The sequence below is a fragment of the Lepidochelys kempii genome, chromosome 28 (genome assembly GCF_965140285.1).
Source record: "Lepidochelys kempii isolate rLepKem1 chromosome 28, rLepKem1.hap1, whole genome shotgun sequence".
NCBI classification, from domain to species: Eukaryota; Metazoa; Chordata; order Testudines; family Cheloniidae; genus Lepidochelys; species Lepidochelys kempii.
Genome location: NC_136407.1, coordinates 884,173 through 910,236, shown reverse-complemented (window position 1 = coordinate 910,236; position 26,064 = coordinate 884,173). Strand labels below are relative to the sequence as shown.

The window sequence follows — 26,064 nt, the reverse complement described above, 5'->3', positions numbered from 1 at the left end:
TAGAAAGTTGGCTAGATTGTTGGGCTCAGCGGGGAGTGATCAATGGCTCCATGTCTAGTTGGCAGCCGGTATCAAGCAGAGCGCCCCAAGGGTCGGTCCTGGGGCTGGTTTTGTTCAGTATCTTCATTAATGATCTGGAGGATGGTGTGGATTGCACCCTCAGCAAGTTTGCAGATGACACTAAACTGGGAGGAGAGGTAGATACGCTGGAGGGTAGGGATAGGATACAGAGGGCCCTAAACAAATTGGAGGATTGGGCCAAAAGAAATCTGATGAGGTTCAACAAGGACAAGTGCAGAGTCCTGCACTTAGGACGGAAGAATCCCAGGCACTGCTACAGACTAGGGACTGAATGGCTCGGCAGCAGTTCTGCGGAAAAGGACCTAGGGGTTACAGTGGACGAGAAGCTGGATATGAGTCAGCAGTGTGCCCTTGTTGCCAAGAAGGCCAGTGGCATTTTGGGATGTATATGTAGGGACATTGCCAGCAGACCGAGGGACATGATCTTTCCCCTCTATTTGACATGGGTGAGGCCTCATCTGGAGTACTGTGTCCAGTTTTGGGCCCCACACGACAAGAAGGATGTGGAAAAATTGGAAAATGTCCAGCGGAGGGCAACAAAAATGATTAGGGGACTGGAACACATGACTTACGAGGAGAGGCTGAGGGAACTGGGATTGTTTAGTCTGTGGAAGAGAAGAATGAGGGGGGATTTGATAGCTGCTTTCAACTACCTGAAAGGGAGTTCCAAAGAGGATGGAGCTAGTCTGTTCTCAGTGGTGGCAGATGACAGAACGAGGAGTAATGGTCTCAAGTTGCAGTGGGGGAGGTTTAGGTTGGATATTTTGAAAAACTTTTTCACTAGGAGGGTGGTGAAACGCTGGAATGCGTTACCTAGGGAGGTGGTGGTTTTTAAGGTCAGGCGTGACAAAGCCCTGGCTGGGATGATTTAGTTGGGGATTGGTCCTGCTTTGAGCAGGGGGTTGGACTGAGGTCCCTTCCAACCCTGATATTCTCTGAGTCTAAGAAAAGGAGTACTTGTGGCACCTTAGAGACTAACCAATTTATTTGAGCATGAGCTTTCGTGAGCTACAGCTCACTTCATCAGATGTTTACCGTGGAAACTGCAGCAGACTTTATATACACACAGAAATCATGAAACAATACCTCCTCCCACCCCACTGTCCTGCTGGTAATAGCTTATCTAAAGTGATCAACAGGTGGGCCATTTCCAGCACAAAGTCTGCTGCAGTTTCCACGGTAAACATCTGATGAAGTGAGCTGTAGCTCACGAAAGCTCATGCTCAAATAAATTGGTTAGTCTCTAAGGTGCCACAAGTACTCCTTTTCTTTTTGCGAATACAGACTAACACGGCTGTTCCTCTGAAATCTGAGTCTAAGGAATCCCAGCCTGGGAGTTCATTCCCCCACACCTGCCCCATTGCTCTGCGAAGGCCAGGTACCATGTTACCCCCCAGCCCAGTTGGGTCTCCCCTTCCAACCAGCTCACAGAAAGAGGCACAGAATTTGGTGCAAAACAAAACTAACGCACGTGACTCTGCATGCAGCATGCAGCGCTGTTCAGCCCGAGGAGCAAAACCCGCTTTGCCAAGATTGCCACTCACGGGTGCTGGCTCCTGGCACCCCCCTGCTCTAACCAGGAGACCACACTCCCCTCCCAGAGGCAAGAATAAAGCCCAGGAGTCCTAGGAGAGGGTTAGTGGTCATCTTCTTCCTAGAGACAGTTGGGCCCTTTTTATTTGCACGGGCTGTGCTGCCATCTCATGAACGATGCACTCAACAGCCGTTCACGCCCCAGCTAGTAACCGGAGAGCACTTTCCCTTCCTCGGGGAGGCTGTCCTGTCTCAGCTGCAAAGCCACATGAGCAGGGCGCCTGGGGTGTGTCTACGCGGACTGCGCTTCGACTCCGGTTTGAGCCCGAGCCCCTGTTCCGTCCACACGCCAATCAGTCTGACTCAGGGCTAGAGTCCTGCTGTGAGCTGGGTCCAAACCCTGGCATTTCGCAGTGTGGACGCAGCTTGAGCCACTGACCCCCAGTCAGAAGGGCTATGCAGCGCAGTTGTGGACGCATTAGCACGACTGTGAGACCCGGCTCCAGCAATTGTACACCCAGGTTTACAATGCACTGTGGATGCTCCACTGCGGGCTTCAAAACACCGGGTCCACTAGCCTGGGCCCCACAGCTCTGGGCTCAGTGCAGACATACTCCTGGATGCCCTGATGATTCAGGAGCACGAGGCCCTGCATCTTGTCCCTGGAAGCTTTGCTAGTGGTGGGGGGGAGGGATCTCCTTGGCAGATACCTGGAGCTGGGGATCCCCTATTCTGACCCCACCCAAGTCTCCCCTCCCGTGAGCCGCTCCGCCCCATGGAGGCAGAGGAAGCAGTACAACGCCTGGGGGTGAGGGGTGGCACAAAGCGCTGCTGGACCCTGCTGGGGCGTGCCTTCCAGAGATTGCTTTGAGCCTTGAGGGACTGCACAAGCCCCCGCCGGGCAGAGCAGAGGGGCTGAGACTCAGCGCCACCCCCATTTCTTAATTCTTATTTCACGGCGTTCAGCCCCCAACCCACTGAGAGCTGCAGTTCCAGCTGCTGTTTCTAATTGCTCTCTGTCGGGGTAGCAGTCCAGAGCCTCGAGCAAGGGCGGGGAAGATAGCTGCTATTTCAGGAAGCTAGAGGGATGCAGGAAGCTGGTAAAGGGGGGGGGGGCAGGGGCCTGGAACAATTTGTACAGTGGGGGTGCTGAGACGCATTGAAACAAGCTGTAAACCTTGGAAGTGATGGAAACCACTTCAAGCCAGGGGGTGCGGCGGCTCCTGTGGTCGGTAACCATGCTGAGTAAAGCTGATGTGGAAGTGCTAAAGGCTGGTGTCCCTGCGGGGGCACTCCATACCCTCATAGGTAGAAGTTGGAAGCGCGTCACGAGTGAGCGGTAGCTGGCAGGGGTGCAAAACTGGCAGCCCTCTGGAGCACCCATCCGATCCAGCCGGGCCCCGCGGGGAGCAGATCGAGGTGCCGGGGTAACCCAGATCCAAGCTGTAGCGGTTTGTCTTCGGCGTGTCGTTCACACGCAGGGCATCTGAAATGACGAATTGCGTGTGTGTGTCCCCGGCTGGTAACGACGGGTACTGGAGTGCTCAGAAGTGAATGGCACACGTGTAGTATCGAGAAGGGGCCTACGTCGAGCTGTGGTCTCTTGGCAAGGATGGGAATTCATGTCTGTGCAAATACTGTCAAAGAGGGGGAAATCAGTAGCACAGTACTGGGTTACACAGGACTCCTGGGTTCTCTTCCTGGCCCTGGGAAAGGAGGGGGATCTAGTGGGTTAGTGCAGGGGGGCTGGGAGCCAGGACTCCTGGGTTCTCTCCCTGTCCCCAGAAGGGGAGTGGAGTCTGGTGGGTTAGAGCAGGGGGACTGGGAGCCAGGACTCCTGGGTTCTCTCCCTGTCCCCAGAAGGGGAGTGGAGTCTGGTGGGTTAGAGCAGGGGGACTGGGAGCCAGGACTCCTGGGTTCTGTCCCCAGCTTGGGTTTGGGGGGGTCTCGTGGTTAAATCAGGGATGTCTAGGTACTGGTGGTTGAGCATTGATTGCTAAGTATTATTTCCGAGGGAAGTGATGTTGGCAGTTGATTGTTAATGCCAAGTATTATGTTTGAAGAGGTGGTATTGGTTGAGTATTAATCCACAACGATTGAGGCTCAACCTCCAAGTATTATTTCCGAGGGAAGTGATGTTGGCAGTTGATTGTTAATGCCAAGTATTATGTTTGAAGAGGTGGTATTGGTTGAGTATTAATCCACAACGATTGAGGCTCAACCTGCAAGTATTATTTTTGAGGCGGGCGATGGTGGTGGTTGAATATTAATCTCCCATTATGTCTGAGGGGCCAGCATTGGTTATTGTGAGTATTAGTCTCCTGGTGCTTCTACGGGCCAGCATTGGCAAACTGAGGGCTGACCTTGACCCCTACGTATCATTTCTCAAGAGATGTTAGTGGTTGAAGATTGACGCCTGAGTATTATTTCCGGGGAGCGTGGGGAGTATATATTCCCTCCCGGGATATTTCTAGAGGACACTGTGCTGAATATTGATCCAAGAGTATTATGTCTGGGGTCACTGAGTATTTATCCCCTGGGGTGTTATTTGTAAGGGGCAATATGTGCAGAGTATTGAGCCACAAGTATGATTTGAGTGGTGCTGTCCCTGGAGTATTTATCCTGGGCTGGGGGGGGGGGGGGAGGAGGTATTTCTAGGCCAGAGTGAGTACTTTATTATTCATATCTGTGGAGTATTTTCCTATTTTCCCCAGGGTGTTATTTCCTGGGGACACCATGAGCTGAGCATGCCTGGGTATTATTTCTGGGGTGGGTGTAGTATGTACCCTGGCCCCCGAGGATTAGCCAACTGGGATTAACTGGGAGCTGAGCATGCCAGGAGGACTTTGATACCCGAGTATTACTCGGGGGGGGGATGTGTGCGTGCGCCCCGCAGTATGTATCCTGGCGCGGGAGTATTACCCCGGAGTATCCCCCGCTGAGTATCCCCGGGAAGGCTCACGAGGCGCCGAGTATCAATACTCGAGTACTGTTTGCCGCGGGGGGCGGTGCGCAGGCGTCCCTCTGCCAGTGTTACTTCTGGGGGTGGAGTATTTGTCCTCCCCCACGCCCCGAGTATTACTTATTGCTGGCCGGGGAGTACTGCACTACTGACCCCGCCCCCTCCTCACGGGCCGCGCGCGCCCCAACGGCAACGCCAACCGCCGTTCCCGCCAAAAGCCGCGGCCCCGCCGCCACGCGCGCAACCCCCTCCCGCCGCGGGGAGGGCAGACGGCCCGGCTGCGCGCGCAGCGGCCCCTCGCGCCCGCCTCAGGAAGCGTCGTTGGCTGCGCGCGCAGCCGGGTTTGGCCCCGCCCCGCCGCGTGCCGGGGCGCTGTTGGCTGCGCGCGCAGCCGGGCTCGCTCGCTCCAGTCCCGGCGCCGGAGTCACCTTGGTCCCGGCCCGGCCGGACCCGGCGATGGCGGCGGCGGCGGCGCCCGAGCGGCCCCAAACCTCCCCCAAGGCCGTGAAGTTCCTGTTCGGGGGCCTGGCCGGGTGAGAGACCGCGCGCGCGCGCCCCCCCCCGCGACCCCTCCCCCCCCCACAGCGCGACCCCTCCCCCACAGCGCGACCCCTCCCCCCTCCTCGTGACCGGTCTCCCCGCGCGCGCGCGCTCGTGACCCCTCCCCCCTCCTCGTGACCGGTCTCCCCGCGCGCGCGCCCCTCCCCCCTCCTCGTGACCTTTCCCCCACAGCGTGACCCCTCCCCCCCGGCTCACGCCCCTCCCCCCTCCTCGTGACCCCTCCCCCCCGCGCGCGCGCGCCCCTCCCCCACAGCGTGACCCCTCCCCCCTCCTCGTGACCTTTCCCCCACAGCGTGACCCCTCCCCCCGGCTCACGCCCCTCCCCCCTCCTCGTGACCCCTCCCCCCCTGCGCTTCCCTGTTGGGGCTTGGGGTGCTCCGAGAGCCCTGCACGGCCCTGTCCTCTTCCGGACTCAGCCTCCTTCGCTCCCCCTCAATTCCTGCCTCTTCTCAAACGCCCCGTAGCCCTGGAGACACGGGACCTTTGGGAGGGGAGCGAAGTCTAGCGGGTTAGAGCTGGGGGAGCCAGGACGCCTGGGTTCTCCCCCCGGCTCTGGGAGGGGAGTGGGGGGCTGGGGGGTGAGAGCAGGGGGGCTGGGAGCCAGGACTCCTGGGTTCTCTCCCCGGCTCTGGGAGGGGAGTGGGGGGCTGGGGGGTGAGAGCAGGGGGGCTGGGAGCCAGGACTCCTGGGTTCTCGCCCCCGGCACTGGGAGGGGAGTGGGGGGCTGGGAGCCAGAACTCCTGGGTTCTCTCCCCAGCTCTGGGAGGGGAGTGGGGGCTGGGGGGTTAGAGCAGGGGGGGCTGGGAGCCGGGACTCCTGGGTTCTCTCTCTGGCTCTGGCGGGGAGTGGGGGCTGGGGGGTGAGAGCAGGGGGGCTGGGAGCCAGGACTCCTGGGTTCTCTCCCCGGCTCTGGGAGGGGAGTGGGGGCTGGTGGGTGAGAGCGGGGGGGCTGGGAGCCAGGACTCCTGGGTTCTCCCCCCGGCTCTGGGAGGCAAGTGGGGGCTGGTGGGTGAGAGCAGGGGGGCTGGGAGCCAGGACTCCTGGGTTCTCTCCCTGGCTCTGGGAGGGGAGTGGGGGCTGGTGGGTGAGAGCGGGGGGGCTGGGAGCCAGGACTCCTGGGTTCTCCCCCCGGCTCTGGGAGGCAAGTGGGGGCTGGTGGGTGAGAGCAGGGGGGCTGGGAGCCAGGACTCCTGGGTTCTCTCCCTGGCTCTGGGAGGGGAGTGGGGGCTGGTGGGTGAGAGTGGGGGGGGCTGGGAGCCAGGACTCCTGGGTTCTGTCCCCGACTCTGGGAGGGGAGTGGGGTCTGGTGGGTTAGAGTGGGGGGGGGGGCTGGGTGCCAGGACTCCTGGGTTCCTCTGGGGCAGGCCATGCCCCGTTTCTGCCTGCACCCTGTATCTGTCGGCTCTTTCCCAGCCCCTGTGCTGGGGGGCAGGGCTGGGAGCCAGGGCTCCTGGGTTCTCTCCCCGGCTCTGGGAGGCGAGTGGGGGCTGGTGGGTGAGAGCGGGGGGGCTGGGAGCCAGGACTCCTGGGTCAAAGGAGTACTTTTGGCACCTTAGAGACTAACCAAGGTATTTAGTCTCTAAGGTGCCACAAGTACTCCTTTTCTTTTTGCAAAGACAGACTACCACTGACTCCTGGGTCATGTTACACAGGTGAAGCATGCAGAGGTGCGGTTATTTGCCCAAGGTCACAGAGGGTCAGTAGTTGCTGGGAACAGCCCTCACATCTCCTGACTCCTGGTCAGGCCACCGGACTGTGCTGCTTCCCGTGTTCAATAAAGCTTCCGGCAGCCCTTAGACACGAGGCCTGTGAGAAGAGGAGGGTATAACCCACCAGCACTGAGCCCTCCCCTAGGTGCCAAAACGAGGATTTGTAACATTAGGTTTTAGGTTTCAGAGTAGCAGCCGTGTTAGTCTGTATTCACAAAAAGAAAAGGGGGACTTGTGGCACCTTAGAGACTAACCAATTTATTTGAGCATGAGCTTTCGTGAGCTACAGCTCACTTCATCGGATGCTTATGAAAGCTTATGCTCAAATATATTGGTTAGTCTCTAAGGTGCCACAAGTCCTCCTTTTCTTTTTGTTAGGTTTTAGCTGGCACCATAGTGAACGCTGTTCCTTGGCAGGGATGTGACTGGTTGCCCCGTGAAGTGGGGGTGCCCTGTGTTTGGTCATCACCTGCTGTGCTCAGGACCTGGCAAACTGGCGCAGCATGGGATTACGTGTGGAGCAAAGTATGGCTTTGCCGAGGCCAAAAATGTTAATCCACGTGTTGCAGCCTGAGGGTTTCCTTGCGCTTTAGCGTGACTAGGAGGTTTGTGAGGGACAGCGCCTGAGGGTTAGCTGCTGTTTCTCTTACTCTTAATCCTCACCAGAACATGCCTAGCAAATGTGCTATTAGCCTCTGGCCGTCTAGGGCCCTTCCACCTCTAGGAGGACTGGCTGGCTCCAGAGGATACAGGGTCTCTTCCCTCTCGGGAATGGGGACCAGCTAGCTCAGGGGAATCAGAGAACAGGCTAAGTCTTTCATCTTCAATAGGGCACTGGTTCGAAAGTGGAGGGCAGGCTAGAGTTTCCTAACCCACACATCTGAGGCTTCCCCTTCCTGCTGTCACCCGTAGGTCTGTGCCACCCCTGTGGATTGTCCAAAGCAAGCAAGGCGAGTGTTTTCATTGATGGTAGGTAGTAACTCCTGGGCCCGCTCCCTAAATCTCTTCTCTAAACTGGGGGTTGTGGCGTTGATAAATAAGCACTCTCTCCTCCCCCTCTTACATGTGGGTCAGAGTCCGAAGTGGAGCGTGTGTCCGAAAGTTATTTGGTTGTCTGAATTTTGGACCCGATGATTTGAACGCTGTGGCAGGCTGGACAGCTGTGGCAGTCCCTTCCTGGCAAGCTGGCTATTTCCACTTACAGATAAACTGCCCTGAATGCAACCGATGAAGTGAGCTGTAGTCACGAAAGCTTATGCTCAAATAAATTTGTTAGTCTCTAAGGTGCCACAAGTCCTTCTGTTCTTTTTGCGAATAGACTAACACGGCTGCTACTCTGAAAACTGCCCTGTGTTTGTCATGGGTAGAGCTGGCACTTGGGACTCCTGGGTTCAACTGGCAGCTTTGTGAGGAGTGGCTAGTGGAGGGGGCTGACTGTCAGGGCTCCTGGGTCCCCTGTGAGAAATGGAGGAGAATATTACCCCAAAGCTTAGGCTGTCAGCTCTAAAGTGGGGTCCTGATCCGTGATGTATGCTCCTAGGCGCTATCCCAATACAGGTGATCACTTTAGATACCCCTTAACTGCACCGTGTAGGCCGGTTGTCTCCATTTTGTCTCTTGTAAAATGCTCCCTGTGGCTCCGCAGCATGGGGGCCACTGTGTTTGTGCAGCCCCTGGACCTGGTGAAGAACCGAATGCAGCTGAGCGGGGAAGGAGCCAAGACCAAAGAGTACAAAACCAGCTTTCATGCAGTCAGGAGCATCCTCAGGAAGGAAGGAGTCCGCGGCATCTACACTGGGTATGAGGGGGCGGGGATGGGTGATTGAGGGCACCTTCCTGACCACTCCTTTGTTCTGGCACAGGGATTGACGAACGGGACGTGAGGCCTTTCCCCTCTAGGCTACACATGGCACCACAGCCCCAGCTGTGTTGTGACCAGGATCATTGCCTCCCGGCAGGCGCTGACTGGCCCTGTGAGAAATGTTTGAGCCCGGTGTGGGTATAGCATTCACTTTTGTCAGTTCTGCTCCTTTCCCCAGTGCGGAGCTGAGCCATGCTTGGTGCATGCAGGGGTAAAGTCAAGTGCTCGTGAGGGCCAGGGCACACATGGTGCAGGCGGGAAGCCATCGCTGTCCATGCAGCTGGGAGACGCATGTCTTGTGTCGTGGCCAGCCTTTCTCTGGCCCTCCTGTGTGCCAGGCCTCCGGCTCTGTGAGGAAATGCACCTAATTCTCATGGTTGCCGCAGAGCTGGACCCGGGCCTAGAGCCCAGGAGTCCAGCAACCACACAGGCCCATTACCCTCCCACCCTTGGCAGGCTGTCGGCAGGGCTCCTGAGACAGGCGACCTACACCACCACCCGCCTGGGCATCTACACCATCCTCTTTGAGAGGCTCACCAAGGCGGACGGCACGCCGCCCAACTTCTTCATGAAGGCGGGGATCGGGATGACGGCTGGCGCCACCGGGGCCTTTGTGGGCACGCCGGCTGAAGTGGCGCTCATCAGGATGACGGCGGATGGCAGGTGAGTGGGTTTGAACTACGTGTGATGCAGTAATGCCGCTGCTTCCTCGCCTGGCGGCGGTGCCGCTAGCCCCCATGAGAAACTCAGTGGCCCCAGCCTGCTGCTGTAACCCACTAGGCCACGCTCTGAGGGGGTCTGTGCGTCTGAACTGCCCCCTTGCTCCCTTGCTCCCTTCCTCTGTTCCTATTCCCAGGCTGCCCCGTGACCAGAGGAGAGGCTACACCAACGTCTTCAACGCACTGCTGAGGATAACCCGCGAAGAGGGCGTTCTGACACTCTGGCGGGTACGGCGCTCGTTAGAGGGCTAGGCCCGGCGGCAGATGTACCCAGGAGAATTTACTTGGGCGGAGGGGGGAGACTGGGTTTGTGGGATACAAACCCTCTGGGGTACACCTGGAACTGGGGTACCACTGAGCCCATCTGACCCACCAGCCTGGACTCCCCCTCACCCTGTGACAAGCTGCAGACACACTTTCACCAGCACACATACAGGTAGGGAGTCACCGAGCTGCAGAAACACACACACAGATGCTGAGATCAGCTCTGCCTGGGAAGGCTTCAGCTAAGGAACTGCCCAGATACTCAAGTGCATCCCCCCATCCGGAGGGTAAAGCCAAAATTATACTGTCTTGCGCTGCACAGGGAACTGTACAGCGTAAGCTCATGAAATTCGTCCCCTCCCTCAGGAAAGGAATACACACAGCTTTTTGCCTCCAGTTGTGACTTCCACACACTGGTTTTGGACAAAACAAAAATAAGTTTATTAACTACAGAAGACAGATTTTAAGTGATTATAAGGGATAGCAAACAGATCAAAGCAGATTAGATTGTTTTTGTTTATTTACTAGGTAATCTTAATATGCTAAAGAAATTGGATATGTCTAGCAAATGTTATTTTAGGCAGATTGCAGAGATTCTGGAAGGCAAGCTGCACTTGCTTGCAGCTGAAAATTTCACAGGCTAGAAATCCCTCTAGCCTGGGTTCAGCCCTTCTCCCCCAGTCCAGTCCTTGTTTCTCAGGTGTTCCCAAGCATCTCCTCTGGGTGGGGAGTCAGTGAAGAGGAACCAGGATGATGTCACTCGCCTGCCTTAAATAGCTTTTGCATATGGCGAGAACTCTTTGTTTCCAAACTTGGTTCCCACGCCTTTCAGTGGAAAAATACTGGCATTCCAAGATGGGGTCCAGTACCAGGTGACTTGGTCACATGCCCCTGTAGGGCCATAGCAGCCATGAGTCAGAGGCTGGTTGTAATGTCCTCAGGAAGCCTCCCCAGGGGGAGATTAGCATCTTCTCAGACCTTTTGTTCTCCCTAATGGGCCATTGACTTGTTTGCATTCTGTCTCATGGGCCGCCCACAGGTGTAAACACATGTGTAATAGGTGCATAAACAATATTCTTAACTTCAGTATTCTCAGCTACCAAAATGATACATGCATACAACTAGGATAATCCTATTCAGTGAATCAGAACCGTTTCAATGACCTCTTACAGGACCTATCTTGCATAAAATACATTGTAGTTACGCCATAATCATATCATCATCTTACTCTGAAGAATATGAGGCGTGAGGCCACACAGCCTACGGGCAAACACGTTCAGGGGGCCGAAGGGATGTTAGTCTGTGGCAGGCATCTGCTTCTCACGCAAGGCAAGCGCTTAGATTCCCCGTCCTCGTGTCTGCATGGTGTTTCCCGTGTCCTCCCCCGTTAACTGCCCCTCCTCTCTTTGCATTGCAGGGCTGTGTCCCCACCATGGCCAGAGCGGTGGTTGTGAACGCTGCCCAGTTAGCCTCCTACTCTCAGTCCAAGCAGTTCTTGCTGGGCTCCGGTAAGTGCCGCTCACGTGTCCGACATAAAATGCAAGACTGCGAGATAGCACCACGCCAAGTTGCTCGAGCCAACCAACATGCCAGTATTATGCTTGGTGCATCTCCCCTGCTAACCAGTCCAGGCTGCCCCCCAGGAGGTAGTTAAGTGTTATCCACATTGGACTGAAGCACAGAGAGGGGCAGGCCTGTTTCCCAATATCTCATTGGAAGGGCGGGGAGAACCCAGGAGTCCTGGCTCCCAGCCCCACCTGCTCTAACCCCCGAAACCTCACTCCCCTCCCAGAGCCAGGGAGAGAACCCAGGAGTCCTGGCTCCCAGCTCCCCCTGCTCTAACCCCCGAAACCTCACTCCCCTCCCAGAGCTGGGTATAGAACCCAGGAGTCCTGGCTCCTAGCCCCCCTGCTCGAGAACGGCTTAGTTCTGATCTCCAGGGGGTCCTAAAACCACTCCTCTCTCTCCTCTCCAGGTTACTTCCGAGACAACATCTTCTGCCATTTCTGTGCCAGTATGATCAGCGGGCTGGTGACCACGGCTGCTTCAATGCCGGTGGATATCGCTAAGACCAGGCGAGTGGGAGGAGCGCTGGGTGTGCCCTCGGCAGAGGCTGGGATGGTTGAGGGGGGCACAGAGATGGGTCAGGAACAGGGAGTGGAGGGTTTTGTTGCTAGAGGGGAATCCATCTCTGCTCCCTCATTCCTCCCTTGTGGGTATTTTGAGAGCTGAGTTGGTGAGTTTTCAGCCCTAACGGGACAGCAGTGCCCATCACCACAGGAGGGAATCACCCCCTGTCAGCAGCGAACAGGCCACGGGATTTGAGCTCTTCCCCACCTTCCAGGGGCAGGGATGCATACATAGGGAGCATGACCCATAGTGCCCCTGTTCTGGGGGCGGGTCTCATAAAGACTTGACCTTGCTTCGGCTGCGGGGATCACAGGGCAAGCTAGTCTGGACTGCAGGCTTCCCTTGTCCCAGATCCACCCTTGATCCCTAGATACGTGGAAACTGATCTTGATGTATAAATAAGTGGCAGGCCCCCGCTGAGCGCCTGCTGCTGGCTTAAAGCTTCCTCCCCCCCTTTCCTCCGGGCACACAGGATTCAGAACATGCGGATGATAGACGGGAAGCCGGAGTACAAGAATGGGCTGGTAAGTGATAGCTGGAGCCAGGGCACATGCTGGGATGGGCCGTTTTCTGCCCTTGGTCGCGCTTGGGGTGTTGTGTCCTTGGATGAATATTCCTGCCCCTGTGACCAGATGGTGGGTTCACGCTGCCGCTCCATAGGGCATGTTTCTATTGATAGAGCAGCTGTGCTTCCCTCCTGGCCGTGGGGAAATGGAGGCGCCTATGGCAAGCGTAGAAGGTCAAGCTCTGGTAAGGAGCCAGGTGCAGTCGTCGGGGGAGAACGCCCCAGCTGTCCAGTGAGATGAAGCACTCGGCTGTACCATGGGGTCCAGACATTTTGTCCTGTACCTCAAAGCCGTGTGGAGATGGGAGCTGTCAGTTTAGGGGGCGGAGAATCGCTGTACGGGAGCTCCCGGTGCGACGCTGTGACCACAAGGGCTGATGTGATCCCGGGCTGCATAAGCGGCATTCTCGAGTAGGGGCAGAGAGGTGATTTTATGGCTGGATTGGGCATCGTGGGTGCCCTCAGTTCCAGCCGGAGGGTGATTAATCAGAGAGGGGTCAGAGAAGAGCCACGAGAAGGATTAAAAACCCTGCCTTCGAGTGAGAGACTCCAGGAGCTCAATTAGCTTAACAAAGAGAAGGCGAAGGGGGTCTTTAAGTACTGACTTGCGGAACAAATAGTCAGTAACGGGCTCTTCAGTCTAGCAGTCTAACCCGGTCCGAGGGCTGGCAGCTGGAGAAATTCAGCCTGGAAACGAGGTGGAAATGTTTGGTGGTGAGAGTGGGCCCAGGCCCGTGGAGTGCTTGGGTGCACCGTGTGGCCCATCGCCTCAGCCCAGATACAGGGGGCTCTGGATATTATTGGAGGGGTTCTGAGCAGCCAGCTCTGAGCCCCTATTGCGTGGCTAGGAAAGTTACCTCGACAGGCAGGTGATTTCCCGCCGCGAACTCCCTCTCTGTGGTGGTTAGTTCAGGAATTCTTACCGCTGCCCAATCTCGGAGTCTCCCCATGGACAGGGAGCCACTCCGTTCTGCACCCCCTCCGGTCACCTGGCTGCCTGGGACAACAGGACCCAGGGGCTTTAACCTCCGGGGTGTGGAGGAATATTCCCATCAGGCTTTTAACTCAGAGTCACTCACCCATCACGCCTTTGCTCCGAGCCCTTGCAATGCTGGTGGACCCTGCATGTGAATCCGTGACGCTGGGGCAGGGGAGAAAGCACTTCTCCAAATGCCCGTGTCCAGGGAAAGCAAAGGGGACTCAGGAGGACAGTCAAGTGAAGACATACGATGGTCACCTCCTCTGTGTCACGTTCAGCGTGGCGTCTTCGTTAAATATACGCCGGCTGCGTTGTGCCGACGGCGCAGTCCCGGTGTGTCTCTTCACCGGTCCTGAATCCATCTGGCCACTGGGGGGCAGTGGCCGGTCAGATATGAGACTTGGAAGAAAAGCCGGGGGACTGACAGTGCTCCGCTGATATTCATTAATATCCCGGCTCCGGGAGCTCAGACAGTGTTGTACGGCGAAGGAAACTGAGGCAGGGAGAGAGATTGAGAAGTGGCTTGCTGGAAGCTACAGAGTCAGTGACAGAACCAGGAATAGAACCCAGGAGTCCTGCCTCCCCACCGCTTGCTCGAGCGACTAGCCAGTGCAGGGGTGTGGCGGCCCCGGAGTATCATCCGCGGCATGTTGACCTCTGCTTTCTGAATTCCAGGATGTGCTGCTGAAAGTCATCCGCTACGAGGGGTTCTTCAGCCTCTGGAAGGGCTTCACCCCCTACTACGCCCGCCTGGGCCCCCACACGGTCCTGACCTTCATCTTCCTCGAGCAGATGAACATATTCTACAAGAAGTTCTTCCTCAGTGCCTAAGAGGAGGTCCTGCCCTGCCGCTGCTGGGCGCCCCCTCCCCAGAGCGCAGCCCCTCCGCCGGGCCAGCGTCTGCCTGCTGCTGGGGAACCAGCCCCGGCTCTCACGGGGGTCTGAAGCAAGGATCCGGCTGGAGCCCCTCCCCTTCCTCTGTGTTTGGTGTCAGTCACGTCACAGTTCTTCCCTGTTTCCCAAATCACATGAAAGGATCGGCGGGGAGGATGGCACAGCTTCTGTATGGACTGGGGTGGGGTGCTCCAGACGACTCTGGATTATTTATTTGGGGGGTTCGAGACTGGGCCAGTTACTTTGGAACACAAATCCTCAGGTGGCAATGGCCGACCCGCATGTGAGGTGTAGGTCTGTGCGTTGGGCCGAGCTTTTTATCTTGTCTCTCCCCCTTCTATTTGCTTTGAACTCAGTAAACAGATCATGGTCCTACTGGCACGTTTGCTTTGGGGTTCCTGCAGGGGGCAGGGAGGAAGGACACCTCGGCAACAGTGCAGCAGCATGTCACGGATCTACGGGTTCTGAGCTACGCCCCAGCTTTTAAACAGGTCCTGGGAGGAACCCCTTCAGTGTGTCAGACTCCCAAGGCCTACGGGTCAGCTCTGCCTCGGGGCTCCAGCCTGCTTCACCTGGCGAGCTCTGCCCCGTGAGAGCCTTGTCCGCTCTGCAGGGACCCGGGTGCCCAGCCGCTGTCTGCAGTGACGCCCGGCCGCCTTTCCAGAGCAGAGCAGGGTTTATTAGCGCCCTGGAGGCCTGACGTTAGTGTAGAGAAGCACAGCGTCAGACACAGTGCGCCTTGGCCATGCCATCTTGGCTCTCTCTCTCTGTCCCGGGTGAGTGCCTGTCCCTCTCCCAAGGCCGGCTGTACCCTAGCCTCCCATCGGAGCCCCCTGCTGAGTTCACATCTTCCGCCTGATGGCGGGATTTCTTCTTGGGAGGTGTCTGTTCGGTTCTCGCCAGCTCCTCCATGGATGTGGGTCGGGTTCACACAGCCCTTTAAGGACCCAGCCACACAGCCCCAAGGAGTTAGGAGAGAGAGACACCTCATGTCTCCAGCAACTTGTTACCCCTTTGCACCCACTGCCCAGCAATCCCTTGTCAGGTCGGTCACTGCCCTGCATATCAATCAGAAAAGCAAGCCTGAAAGTGCCCGCTGGGTTACAAGGCATGACTTTATTGGCTGGAGTGGACAGAAGGGAAGGGAAATTGCTGGCCCACTCAGGCCAGGACCGAGCAACCTCAGACAGCCATGGTGCCAGCGGGGACCGGACTACCAGAGCACGCTCTGTATTTACCTCTGCCAGCTTCTGCTTTTCTTTAACGAAACGTGCAGGGCTCAGGTCCCCACCGCCTCGCCCTGTGCTGGTAGGCTGTGCCCCATGGGGGCTTTTACCCCTTGGGCAGCGTGCTATGGGGCTGGCTGATGGCCACCTTGCCGGAGAAACGAGTCCCTGTCAAGCAGCGCAGGAAGACAGGGAATAAATGAACCGAGTGTGACTACCTCAGGGGCTCGTTCTCAGTGGGCAGCCCATCCAGCCCCTGCTCTTGTGTGGAGACGCTGAAGCGGTTGTCAGGGATAGGCCAGCCCGCAGTCGTGGGAAGAAGCCGCTGGGCAGGGTGCGGAGCCGGTTCCACGACAGCCGCAGCAGCTCCTCCAGGGCGTTGTCCCGCAGCCTGGTCAGCCACTCGCAGGCCCGCTCAGGCAGGGTCCGCAGCCGCCCCCGGGAATCAGCTCTGTGAACCGTTGTGAGCCAGGGCCAGGCGGGTGAGGGCAGCAACCCCAGGCTCAGAGAGGTGCTGGAGGGAGGTGGTGGGGACGGACACCAGGTGGTTGGCACCAAACCGTAGACTGCTGGTGACCCTAGGCGGCACGCAGGTTAACCCCTGGCCCGGAGCCGCTAACTTCGAGCTGGTGTGTGATCACATTCATCTCCCCCACCCAGGGCACCAGCCACAATCAGCAAGGCTGGGAAGGTGAGGTGGGACCAGGTGTGGGGCAGCCTGGTCTGGAGTTGGGAGCCACAGGGCCCATCTACACTAGCCCAGCGGGTGCTGTGACAAGGTCCAGACCCCACATGTTTGGACTAGAGCTTCTTCCAAAGAGCTGTAAGTCCCCAGAATCTCCTCGCTGGTCTGGAGGGGAGAGTCATGGGGGCTGAGATGCAGCTGCCTCGGGGGTGGGGTGTGGGGGCTGTTCACGTGGATCCCTCACGTGATGCGGCTGTGTCTGGGGTGGGGTTGATACAGGGATCCCTCGCCCGGTGCTGAGATACGTCCATGTCTGGGGGTGGGGCGTCCCTCCCCAATACCAGCAGCATTGCTGAGCCCAGCCCTGTAGGGGGGCCTGCAGCTGCTTGGGACTAGGGGATTGTGGGTAAAAGTCTAGTGACTTCCCCAGGCTGTGGCTGGCCCTGGGCCAAGGCTCCTAGGCTGCGGGATCAGGGCTGGCCCTGGTGCCGTGCTGCAGGGAGTGGGGTGAGGAGGGCTCCCATCCAGAGATCACACTTGTCCGCCTGGCTACCTCATTGTGTGTTGATACCCCTGTCAGCCAGGGGGAGGGCAGGGCGGGGTCCCAGCTATGGGTCCGGCTGCAGGGGGAAGGGGTCGTCGGGCACCTGGTTGAAATGTCCCATGAGGAAAATGCTGAGGGTGCCGATGGTGAAGAGCAGGATGGCAGCACAGAAGCAGAGCTTGTCAATCACCTTCCCGATCAGCACCCAGTTCTCCATCGCCTGCGCGGCAGAGAGAGGGGCGTCAGGATGCCTGGGTCCCCTGTGATTAGAGCACGGGGAGGGCGGGGGCGGGAGCCAGGACTCCTGGGTTCTCTCCCCGGCTCTGGGAGAGGAGTGGGGGCAGGTGGATTAGATTAAGAGTCAGAATAGGAGATAGGACCCAGGGATTTTCCCCTGTAGGGGGCGCTGGCCCCAATCCTCCCGCAGGGTGCTGGGGCAGGCTGGTGTGGGGCAGCTCGATGTGGGACTCACGGCACTGCTGGCATTCTGCTCCCTTGTGGTCTCTGTGATGAAGGTGCAGGCCTCCACGCACGCCCGGATCTCGGGGGCCGCGTTGGCCAGGTTCTTGTACAAGGTGCTGGTGACACCCACATCCACCCCATCTGCAGAGAGAGGGGGCAGGGCAGAGTCAGGGACCCAGGAGTCCCAGCTCCTGAACTAACCTGCGTTTCCCTGGCAGTGGGGTGTGGGGGAGGAGGGTCTCTCACCACAGGCGGGGGGCCTGGTGAGGCCATGCCGCTGGCCCTGCCGCTCAAAGAGGATCTCGCTGCGCGGCTTCTTGAGGATGTACTCCTCCGCTTTGAGCATGATGGCGAAGGAGCTGCGCCGCCGGGCCGGGGGCGCGGCCCAGGGGTCCCCCATGGGTTCCAGGGCCGAGCCCAGGTACCGTGGCAGCACCTCTAGGAACACCTGGGGGGCACATCATAGAGTCATAGAACTGGAAGGGGCCTCGAGAGGTCTCTCATCCCGTCCCCTGCACTCGTGGCCGGACTAAGGATTCTCTAGCCCATCCCTGACGGGTTTGTCCAACCTGCTCTTACAAATCCCCCATGATGGAGATCCCACAACCGCCCTGGGCAATTTATTCCAGGGCTTCACCACCCCGACAGGTAGGAAGTTTTTCTAATGTCCAACCTAAACCGTCCTCGCTGCAATTTAAGCCCACTGCTTCTTGTCCTAGCCTCAGAGGTTAAGAAGAACAATTCTTCTCCCTCCTTGTAACAACCTTTTATGCGCTTGAAAACTGTTCTCATGTCCCCTCTCAGGCTTCTCTTCTCCAGACTAAACAAACCCAAGTTTTTCAATCTTCCCTCATCGCTCATGTTTTCTAGACCTTTCATCATTTGTGTTGCTCTTCTCTGGACTCTCTCCAACTTGTCCACCTCTTTCCTGAAACGTGGCGCCCAGAACTGGATACACTCCTCCAGCTGAGGCCTAATCAGCCGGGAGCAGAGCAGAAGAATTACTTCTTGGGTGTTGCTTACAGTGCTCCTGCTAATACAGCCCAGAACGATGTTGGCTTGTTTTGCGACAGCGTCACCCTGTTGACTCATATTTAGCTTGTGGTCCACTGTGAGCCCCAGATCCCTTTCCCCAGTACTCCTTCCTAGGCCGTCATTTCTCTTATTTTTGTTTGTTCCTCCCTAAGTGGAGTAATTTGCATTTGTCCTGATTGAATTTCATCCTATTTACTTCAGACCATTTCTCCAGTTTTTCCAGATCATTTTGAATTTTAATCCTATCCTCCAAAGCACTCGCAACCCCTCCCAGCTTGGTGTCATCTGCAAACTTTATCAGTGTCCTCTCTATGCTATTATTGAACAGAACCGATCCATGTGGGACCCCTCTCGTGCCCTTCCAGCCTGACTGCGAACCACGGAGAACTACTCTCTGGGAACGGTTTTCCAACCAGTTTTGCACCCTCCATCTAGGTTATTTATGAGAAGGTCAAGCGAGACAGTATCAAAAACCTTACTAAAGTCAAGATAGACCACATCTACCGCTTCCCCACTATCCACAAGGCTTGTTACCCTGTCAAAGAAAGCTATCAGGTTGGTTTGACACGATTTGTTCTTGACAAATCCATGCTGACTGTTATCACCTTATCAGCTTCTAGGTTATTATCTGTCCCATTCAATTACATCATGTAACAGCAGACAGCTAAACGGAGACAAGTTTTTAAAGTGCTTATATACCAATGCTAGAAGTCTAAATAATAAAATGGATGAACTAGAGCGCCTAGTATTAAATGAGGATATTGAAATAACAGGCATCACAGAAACTTGGTGGAATGAGGATAATCAATGGGATACAGTAATACCAGGGTACAAAACATATCAGAAGGACAGAACAGGTCGTACTGGTGGGGGAGTGGCATTATATGTGAAAGAAAGCATAGAGTCAAATGAATTAAAAATCGTAAATGAATCAAATTGTACCGTAGAATCTGTATGGCTAGTAATTCCGTGCTCTAATAATAAGAATATAGCGGAAGGGATATATTACCGACCACCTGACCAGGACGGTGATAGTGACTGTGAAATGCTCAGGGAGATTAGAGAGGCTATTAAAATAAAAAAACTCAATAATAATAATAGGGGATTTCAGCTGTCTCCGTATTGACTGGGTACATGTCACCTCAGGACGGGCTGCAGAGATAAAATTTCTTGACACCTTAAATGGCTGCTTCTTGGAGCAGCTGGTCCTGGAACCCACCAGAGGAGAGGCAATTCTTGATTTAGTCCTAAGTGGAGCACAGGGTCTGGTCCAAGAGGTGAATCTAGCTAGACCGCTTGGTAATAGTGACCATAATATAATTAAATTTAATATCCCTGTGGCAGGAAAAACACCACAGCGGCCCAGCACTGTAGCATTTAATTTCAGAAAGGGGAAATACACAAAAATGAGGAAGTTAGTTAAACAGAAATGAAAGGGTACAGTGCCCAAAGTGAAATCTCTGCAAGCTGCCTGGAAACCTTTTAAAGACCCCATAATAGAGGCTCAACTTAAATGTATACCCCAGATTAAAAAACATAGTAAGAGAACCAAAAAAGAGCCACCGTGGCTAAACAACAAAGTAAAAGAAGCAGTGAGAGGCAAAAAGGCATCCTTTAAAAAGTGTAAGTTAAATCCTAGTGAGGAAAGGAGCATAAACACTGGAAAATGAAGTGTAAAAATACCATTAGGAAGGCCAAAAAAGAATTTGAGGAACAGTTAGCCAAAGACTCTAAAAGTAATATCAACATTTTTTTTCGTAAGTATATCAGAAGCAGGAAATCTGCTAAACAACCAGTTGGGCCACTGGATGATCGAGGTGCTAAAGGAGCACTCAAGGACAATTGTGGAGTAATAAGACCATTGTGGAGAAATAAATGAATTCTTTACATCCGTCTTCACGGCTGAGGATGTGAGGAAGATTCCCAAATCCGAGCCATTCTTTTTAGGTGACAAATCTGAGGAACTGTCCCAGATTGAGGTATCTGGGGGAGGTTTAGATTGGATATTAGGAAAAACTTTTTCACTAAGAGGGTGGTGAAACACTGGAATGCGTTACCTAGGGAGGTGGTAGAATCTCCTTCCTTAGAGGTTTTTAAGGTCAGGCTTGACAAAGCCCTGGCTGGGATGATTTAACTGGGAATTGGTCCTGCTTTGAGCAGGGGGTTGGACTAGATGACCTTCTGGGGTCCCTTCCAACCCTGATATTCTATGATTCTATGATCATTAGAGGAGGTTTTGGAAAAAAACGGATAAATTAAGTCACCAGGATGAGATGGGATTCACCCAAGAGTTTGGAAGGAACTCAAATGTGAAATTGCAGAACTACTAACTGTCGTCCGTAACCTGTCATTTAAATCAGCTTCTGGACCAAATGACTGGAGGGGAGCTACTGTGACGCCAATTTTTTAAAAGGGCTCCAGAGGCGATCCCGGCAATTACAGGCCGTTAAGCCTGACTTCAGTACCGGGCAAACTGCTTGAAACTATAATAAAGAACATATTGTCAGACATATAGATTAATATAATTTGTTGAGGAAGAGTCAACATGGTTTTTGTAAAGGGAAATCATGCCTCACCAATCTACTAGAATTCTTTGAGGGGTGTCAACAAGCACACAGACAAAGGAGATCCAGTGGATACAGTGTACTTAGATTTTCAGAAAGCCTTTGATAAGTTCCCTCACCAAAGGCTCTTACGCAAAGTGAGCTGCCACAGGATAAGAGGGAAGGTCCTCTCATGGATCGGTAACTGGGTAAAAGACAGGAAACAAAGGGTAGGTATAAATGGTCAGTTTTCAGAATGGAGAGAGGTAAATAGTGGTGTCCCACAGAGGTCTGTTCTGGGACCAGTCCTATTCAACATATTCATAGATGATCTGGAAAAAGGGGTCAACAGTGAGGTGGCAAAATTTGCAGATGATACAAAACTACTCAGGATAGTTAAGTCCCAGGCAGACTGCAAAGAGCTACAAAAAGATCTCTCAAAACTGGGTGACGGCAACAAAATGGCCGATGAAATTTAATGTTGATAAATGCAAAGTGATGCACACTGGAAAACATAATCCCAACTATACATATACAATGATGGGGTCTAAATTAGCTGTTACCACTCAAGAGAGAGATCTTGGGGTCATTGTGATAGTTCTCTGAAAACATCCACTCAACGTGCAGCGGCCGTCAAAAAAGCGAACAGAATACTGGGAATAATTAAGAAAGAGTTAGGTAATAGGACAGAAAATATCATGTTGCCTCTCTATAAATCCATGGTACGCCCACCTCTTGAATACTGTGTGCAGATGTGGTCGCCCCATCACCAAAAAGATCAGTTGGAATTGGAAAAGGTTCAGAAAAGGGCAACAAAAGTTAATAGGGGGATGGATCAGCTTCTGTATGAGGAAAGATTAATAAAACTGGGACTTTTCAGCTTGGAAAAGAGACGGCTAAGGGGAGATATGATTGAGGTCTATAAAATCATGACTGGTGTGGCGAAAGTAGATAAGGAAGTGTTGCTTACTACTTCTCATAACACAAGAACTGGGGGCACCAAATGAAATTAATAGGCAGCAGGTTTAAAACAAACAAAAGGAAGTATTTCTTCACACAACGCACAGTCAACCTGTGGAACTCCTTGCCAGAGGATGTGGTGAAGGCTAAGACCATAACAGGGTTCAAAAAAGAACTAGATAAGTTCCTGGAGGACAGGTCCATCAATGGCTATTAGCCAGGGTGGGCGGGGATGGTGTCCCTAGCCCCTGTTTGCCAGAAGCTGGGAATGGGTGACAGGGGACGGATCACTGGATGATTACCTGTTCTGTTCATTCCCTCTGGGGCACCTGGCACTGGCCACTGTTGGAAGACAGGACACTGGGCTAGATGGACCCTTGGTCTGACCCAGTAGGGCCATTCTTATGTTAGGTGTTTGCAAATTGATTGGTTAATTATTTGCTCAATTATCTTTCCGGGTACAGAAGTTAAGTTGTCTGTAATTCCCCAGGTTGTGCTTATTTCCCTTTTTATAAATGGGTACTATATTTGCCCTTTTCCAGTCTTCTGGAATGTCTCCCGTCTTCCATGACTTTTCAAAGATAATCGCTAATGGCTCAGATATCTCCTCAGTCAGCTCCTTGAGTATTCTAGGACGCATTTCATGAGGCCCTGGTGATTTGAAGACATCTAACTTGTCTTAAGTAATTTTTGACTTGTTCTTTCCCTATTTTAGACTCTGATCCTACCTCATTTTCACCGGCATTCACTACGTTAGATGTCCAATCGCCACCAACTTTCTTGGTGAAAACCGAAACAAGTCATTTAGCACCTCTGCCATTTCCACCTTTTCTGTTATTGTCTTTTCCCCCCTCATTGAGTAACGGGCTTACCCTGTCCTTGGTCTCTTCCTCTTGCTGCTCATGTATTTGTAGAAAGTTTTCTTGTTTCCTTCTATGTCCCTAGCTCGTTTGATCTCATTTTGTGCCTTGGCCTTTCTAATTTTGTCCCTACATACTTGTATGTATTGTTTGTATTCATCCTTTGTAATTTGACCGAGTTTCCACTTTTTGTAGGACTCTTTTTTGAGTTTCAGATCATTGAAGGTCTCCTGGGTAAGCCAGGCTGGTCTCTTGCCATACTTCCCGTCTTTCCTACGCAGTTTGCTCTTGTGCCCTTAGTAATGTCTCTCTGAAAAACTGCCAACTGTCTTCAATTGTTTTTCCCCTTAGACTCGCTTCCCATGGGATCTGACCTACCAAAACCCTGAGTTGCTAAAGTCTGCCTTCTTGAAATCCATTGTCTTTATTGTGCTGTTCTCCCTCCTACCATTCCCTAGAATCGTGAACTCTCTCATTTCATGATCACTTCCACCCAGGCTGCCTTCCACTTTCAAATTCTCAACCAGTTTCTCCCCATTTGTCAAAATCAAATCTAGAACAGCCTTCCCCTGGTAGCTTTCTCCCCCTTCTGAAATAAAAAATGGTCTCCAACACATTCCAAGAACTTGCAGGATAATCTGTGCCCTTCTGGGTTATTTTCCCAAGAGACGTCTGGGGAGTTGAAGTCCCCCATCACCACCAAGTCCTGGGCTTTGGAGGATTTTGTTTGTTGTTTAAAAAAAGCCTGATTCACCTCTTCTTCCGGGTTAGGTGGTCTGTAGTAGACCCCGACCATGACATCACCCGTGGTTTTTACCTCTTTTATCCTTATCCAGAGACTTTCAACAAGTCTGTCTCCTATTTCTATCTCAACCTCAGTCCAAGTCTATCCATTTTTAATATATAAGACAAAACCTCCTCCCTTTTCCCCCGCCCGTCCTTCCTGAGCAAGCTGTACCCTTCTCTACCAATATTTCGGTTATGCGTACTATCCCACCGAATCTCCGTGATGCCAGCTATCTCATAGTTGTGTTTATTTACCAGCATTTTGAGTTCTTCCCGCTTATTCCCCATACTTCTCGCATTAGTATACAGACATCTAAAATACTGGACCTAAGGGTCCAGGCTCAGCCCTTGGACCCTTTCTTCCCTGCCCTGAGCCCCCAATTACCCAGCCAGTCAGTCCACTCCCCAACTCCTATTCCCCCTTTGGTTGGTTTTTGGTTCTCCAATTCCCCTCCAAGGCTGGTGCCCCCCATACCCCCAGACACTGATCCCCAGATCTCCAGATCACTCCCTCCACCCCCAGCCCCCTGGCACTTCCCTCCCCAGATCCCCCTCATCTCCCCACTGTCCTCTGCCCCCGACCCTCACATGTTTGAGTTGCTCAGACATGCAGTGGGTGTTCGGCGTTCGCAGGGAAACGTTCAGCACAATGACACAGTTCATCACGATCAGCGTCGCCACTCCCATGACGAACATCAGGTACCTGCCGGGGAGAGATCTCAGGAGTCCTGGCTCCCAGCCTGCTGCCAACCCACCAGCCACCACTCCCTTCCCAGAGCCGGGGAGAGAACCCAGGAGTCCTGGCTCCCAGCCCCCCTGCTCTAACCCACCAGCCCCCACTCCCTTCCCAGAGCTGGGGAGAGAACCCAGGAGCCCTGGCTCCCAGCCCCCCCTGCTCTAACCAGACCCCACTGACCTCCCAGAGCCGGGGAGAGAACCCAGGAGTCCTGGTTCCCAGAGAAATGGGATGGGGGGTGTCACTCACTTGCCAATGAGGGGGACGCTGAGCGAGGTCTCTGGGACTTTTTGGGCGATGAGGAAGAGGAAGACAGTCTGAGCCAGCAGCACTGAGATGGAGAGGGTGCATTTCTGGCCGCCGGCTGCCAGGGGCAGAGAACAGGGGTGACATGGGGCCGTTTGGCTTTCCTCCAACATCCTGCTCTGCCCTCTCCTGCCCAGGGCCTGGGGCTTTCTAGCCTGGGGCCCCCCAGAGGGGGACAGCCAGGAGAGATTGGGGTTCATGCCCCTATCCTTTGCTCTTAGTGCCAGCAAACCTGTCCCCCACGTGGGTGTGGTAGGGCCGGGCAGGGTTTCCCCGTGGTCGGCTGGGCATCCCTGTGGCCGGGCGTGGTTTCCCATGGCTGGCTAGGCATCTTCTAGGCTGGGCTGGGCGCCTCTGTGGCTGGTAAGGCGTGCCCAGGCGTGGTTTTCCGTGATTGGCAGGGTATCCTCATGGCCGGGCGGGGTTTCCTGTGGCCGACAGGGCGTCCCCGTGGCTGACAGGGCATTCCCGTGGCCGACAGGGCATCCCCGTGGCCGACAGGGCATCCCCGTGGCTGGGTGGGGTTTCAGGTGGGGTCCCCGTGGCCAGCAGGGGTTTCCGTAGCCGGCAGGGCGTCCCCGTGGCCGACAGGGCGTTTCCCGTGGCCGGCAGGGTGGCGTTCCCCCGTGGCCGGGCTCACCTTGGGCGGGCAGGAAGTAGACCAGGACGACGAGGGAGGAGATGAGCACGCAGGGGACGATGATGTTGATGATGTAGAAGAGGGGCTTGCGCTGGATGATGAGCGAGAAGCGGATCTCCTGGAAGCCGAGCGCCTCCCGGCCCAGCTCTGGGTGCAGTACCTTCCAGGCTGGCCGGTGCCGGATGGCCCACTCCCCATTCTCTGCAGGGCGACAGGCGTGGGAGGCAGGCGGTTCTCTGGGGGGCACCCCCTGCTCTTTTGGGAAGACCCCCACTGGGGGGGACCCGGCAGACATTTGCCTCTGGGGGACCTGTGGCAGACACCACCCGCCCCTTGGGGGAGATCCACTGGGGGACCCTGGCAGACACCACCTCCCCCCTGGAGTGGACCTGCTAGGGGGCTGTGGCAGACATCCTCTGCCCCCTGGGGGATCTGGTCTGGGGGGCAAGCCTGGCAGACATCCCCTGTCCCAGGCCCCCCCATACCTGTGAAGGCGGCAGGGTCTATATCGATCTCGTCAAAGGGGCGGGCTGTCTTCTCATTGATTGAGAGCTGCAGTTCAACCTCGTTAGCGCTGTACGTCTGGGACCTGGGGGCACATGGGGGAGTCAGCAGGGAGCACCCTCTCCTTAGGGTCAGCCCTGGCACTGGGCGAGGGGTCCCTGGATAACCAGGCACCCCGCCCCAGAGGTGGCCGTATCTCACTCACTGGAAGACGAGGGAGCAGTTCTGCCAGTCGAAGGGGAAGTAGGTGACTTCAATGGCACAGGTGCTGCGGTAGATGGCGGGGGGCAGCCAGTACATGGCCCCCCCGGGGTACACCAGCACGTTTGCGTAGTAGGCGATCTCAAACTGCCCGTCGATGCTGGGGGGGAGAAGCAAAAGGGAGCGTCAGCAAGGGCCCCCCCCAATCCCTGCAGCCCAGACACTCCCCACGCAGCCCGGAAAACAACATCTCTGTGCCCCAAAAACAAAACCACCAGCATCCCTGGGTGCCCACGAGACACCCTCGTATATTGACAC

General features: G+C 55.1%; 2 protein-coding genes across 4 annotated transcripts; one reads left to right on the top strand and one right to left on the bottom strand.

The window, feature by feature from the left end:
- The first annotated feature begins 4,934 nt into the window (after positions 1-4,934).
- On the top strand, positions 4,935-14,633 carry SLC25A11 (solute carrier family 25 member 11). Of its 3 annotated transcripts, XM_073326472.1 has the most exons (10): positions 5,019-5,109; positions 7,759-7,815; positions 7,921-8,078; positions 8,492-8,644; positions 9,164-9,370; positions 9,564-9,654; positions 11,108-11,198; positions 11,666-11,765; positions 12,293-12,344; positions 14,040-14,633. In XM_073326472.1, exons 3-10 carry the CDS (start codon positions 8,065-8,067, stop codon positions 14,193-14,195), a joined length of 864 nt encoding a protein of 287 aa, XP_073182573.1. In that variant the 5' UTR covers positions 5,019-5,109; positions 7,759-7,815; positions 7,921-8,064; the 3' UTR covers positions 14,196-14,633. The 3 variants fall into 3 exon arrangements, with proteins under 3 accessions (XP_073182572.1, XP_073182573.1, XP_073182574.1); XM_073326473.1 differs by lacking the exon at positions 7,921-8,078; XM_073326471.2 differs by lacking the exons at positions 7,759-7,815; positions 7,921-8,078 and having other exon boundaries at positions 4,935-5,109.
- Positions 14,634-15,264: 631 nt separating this feature from the next.
- Positions 15,265-25,920, bottom strand: CHRNE (cholinergic receptor nicotinic epsilon subunit; the record flags this gene model as incomplete). The annotated part of the gene is made up of 8 exons (XM_078850804.1): positions 15,265-16,933; positions 17,186-17,316; positions 17,422-17,623; positions 23,948-24,062; positions 24,345-24,459; positions 25,042-25,242; positions 25,527-25,630; positions 25,751-25,920. Coding segments are annotated over 8 exons (1,194 nt in total), but the record flags the coding sequence as incomplete, so codon positions are not given.
- Positions 25,921-26,064: the final 144 nt, after the last annotated feature.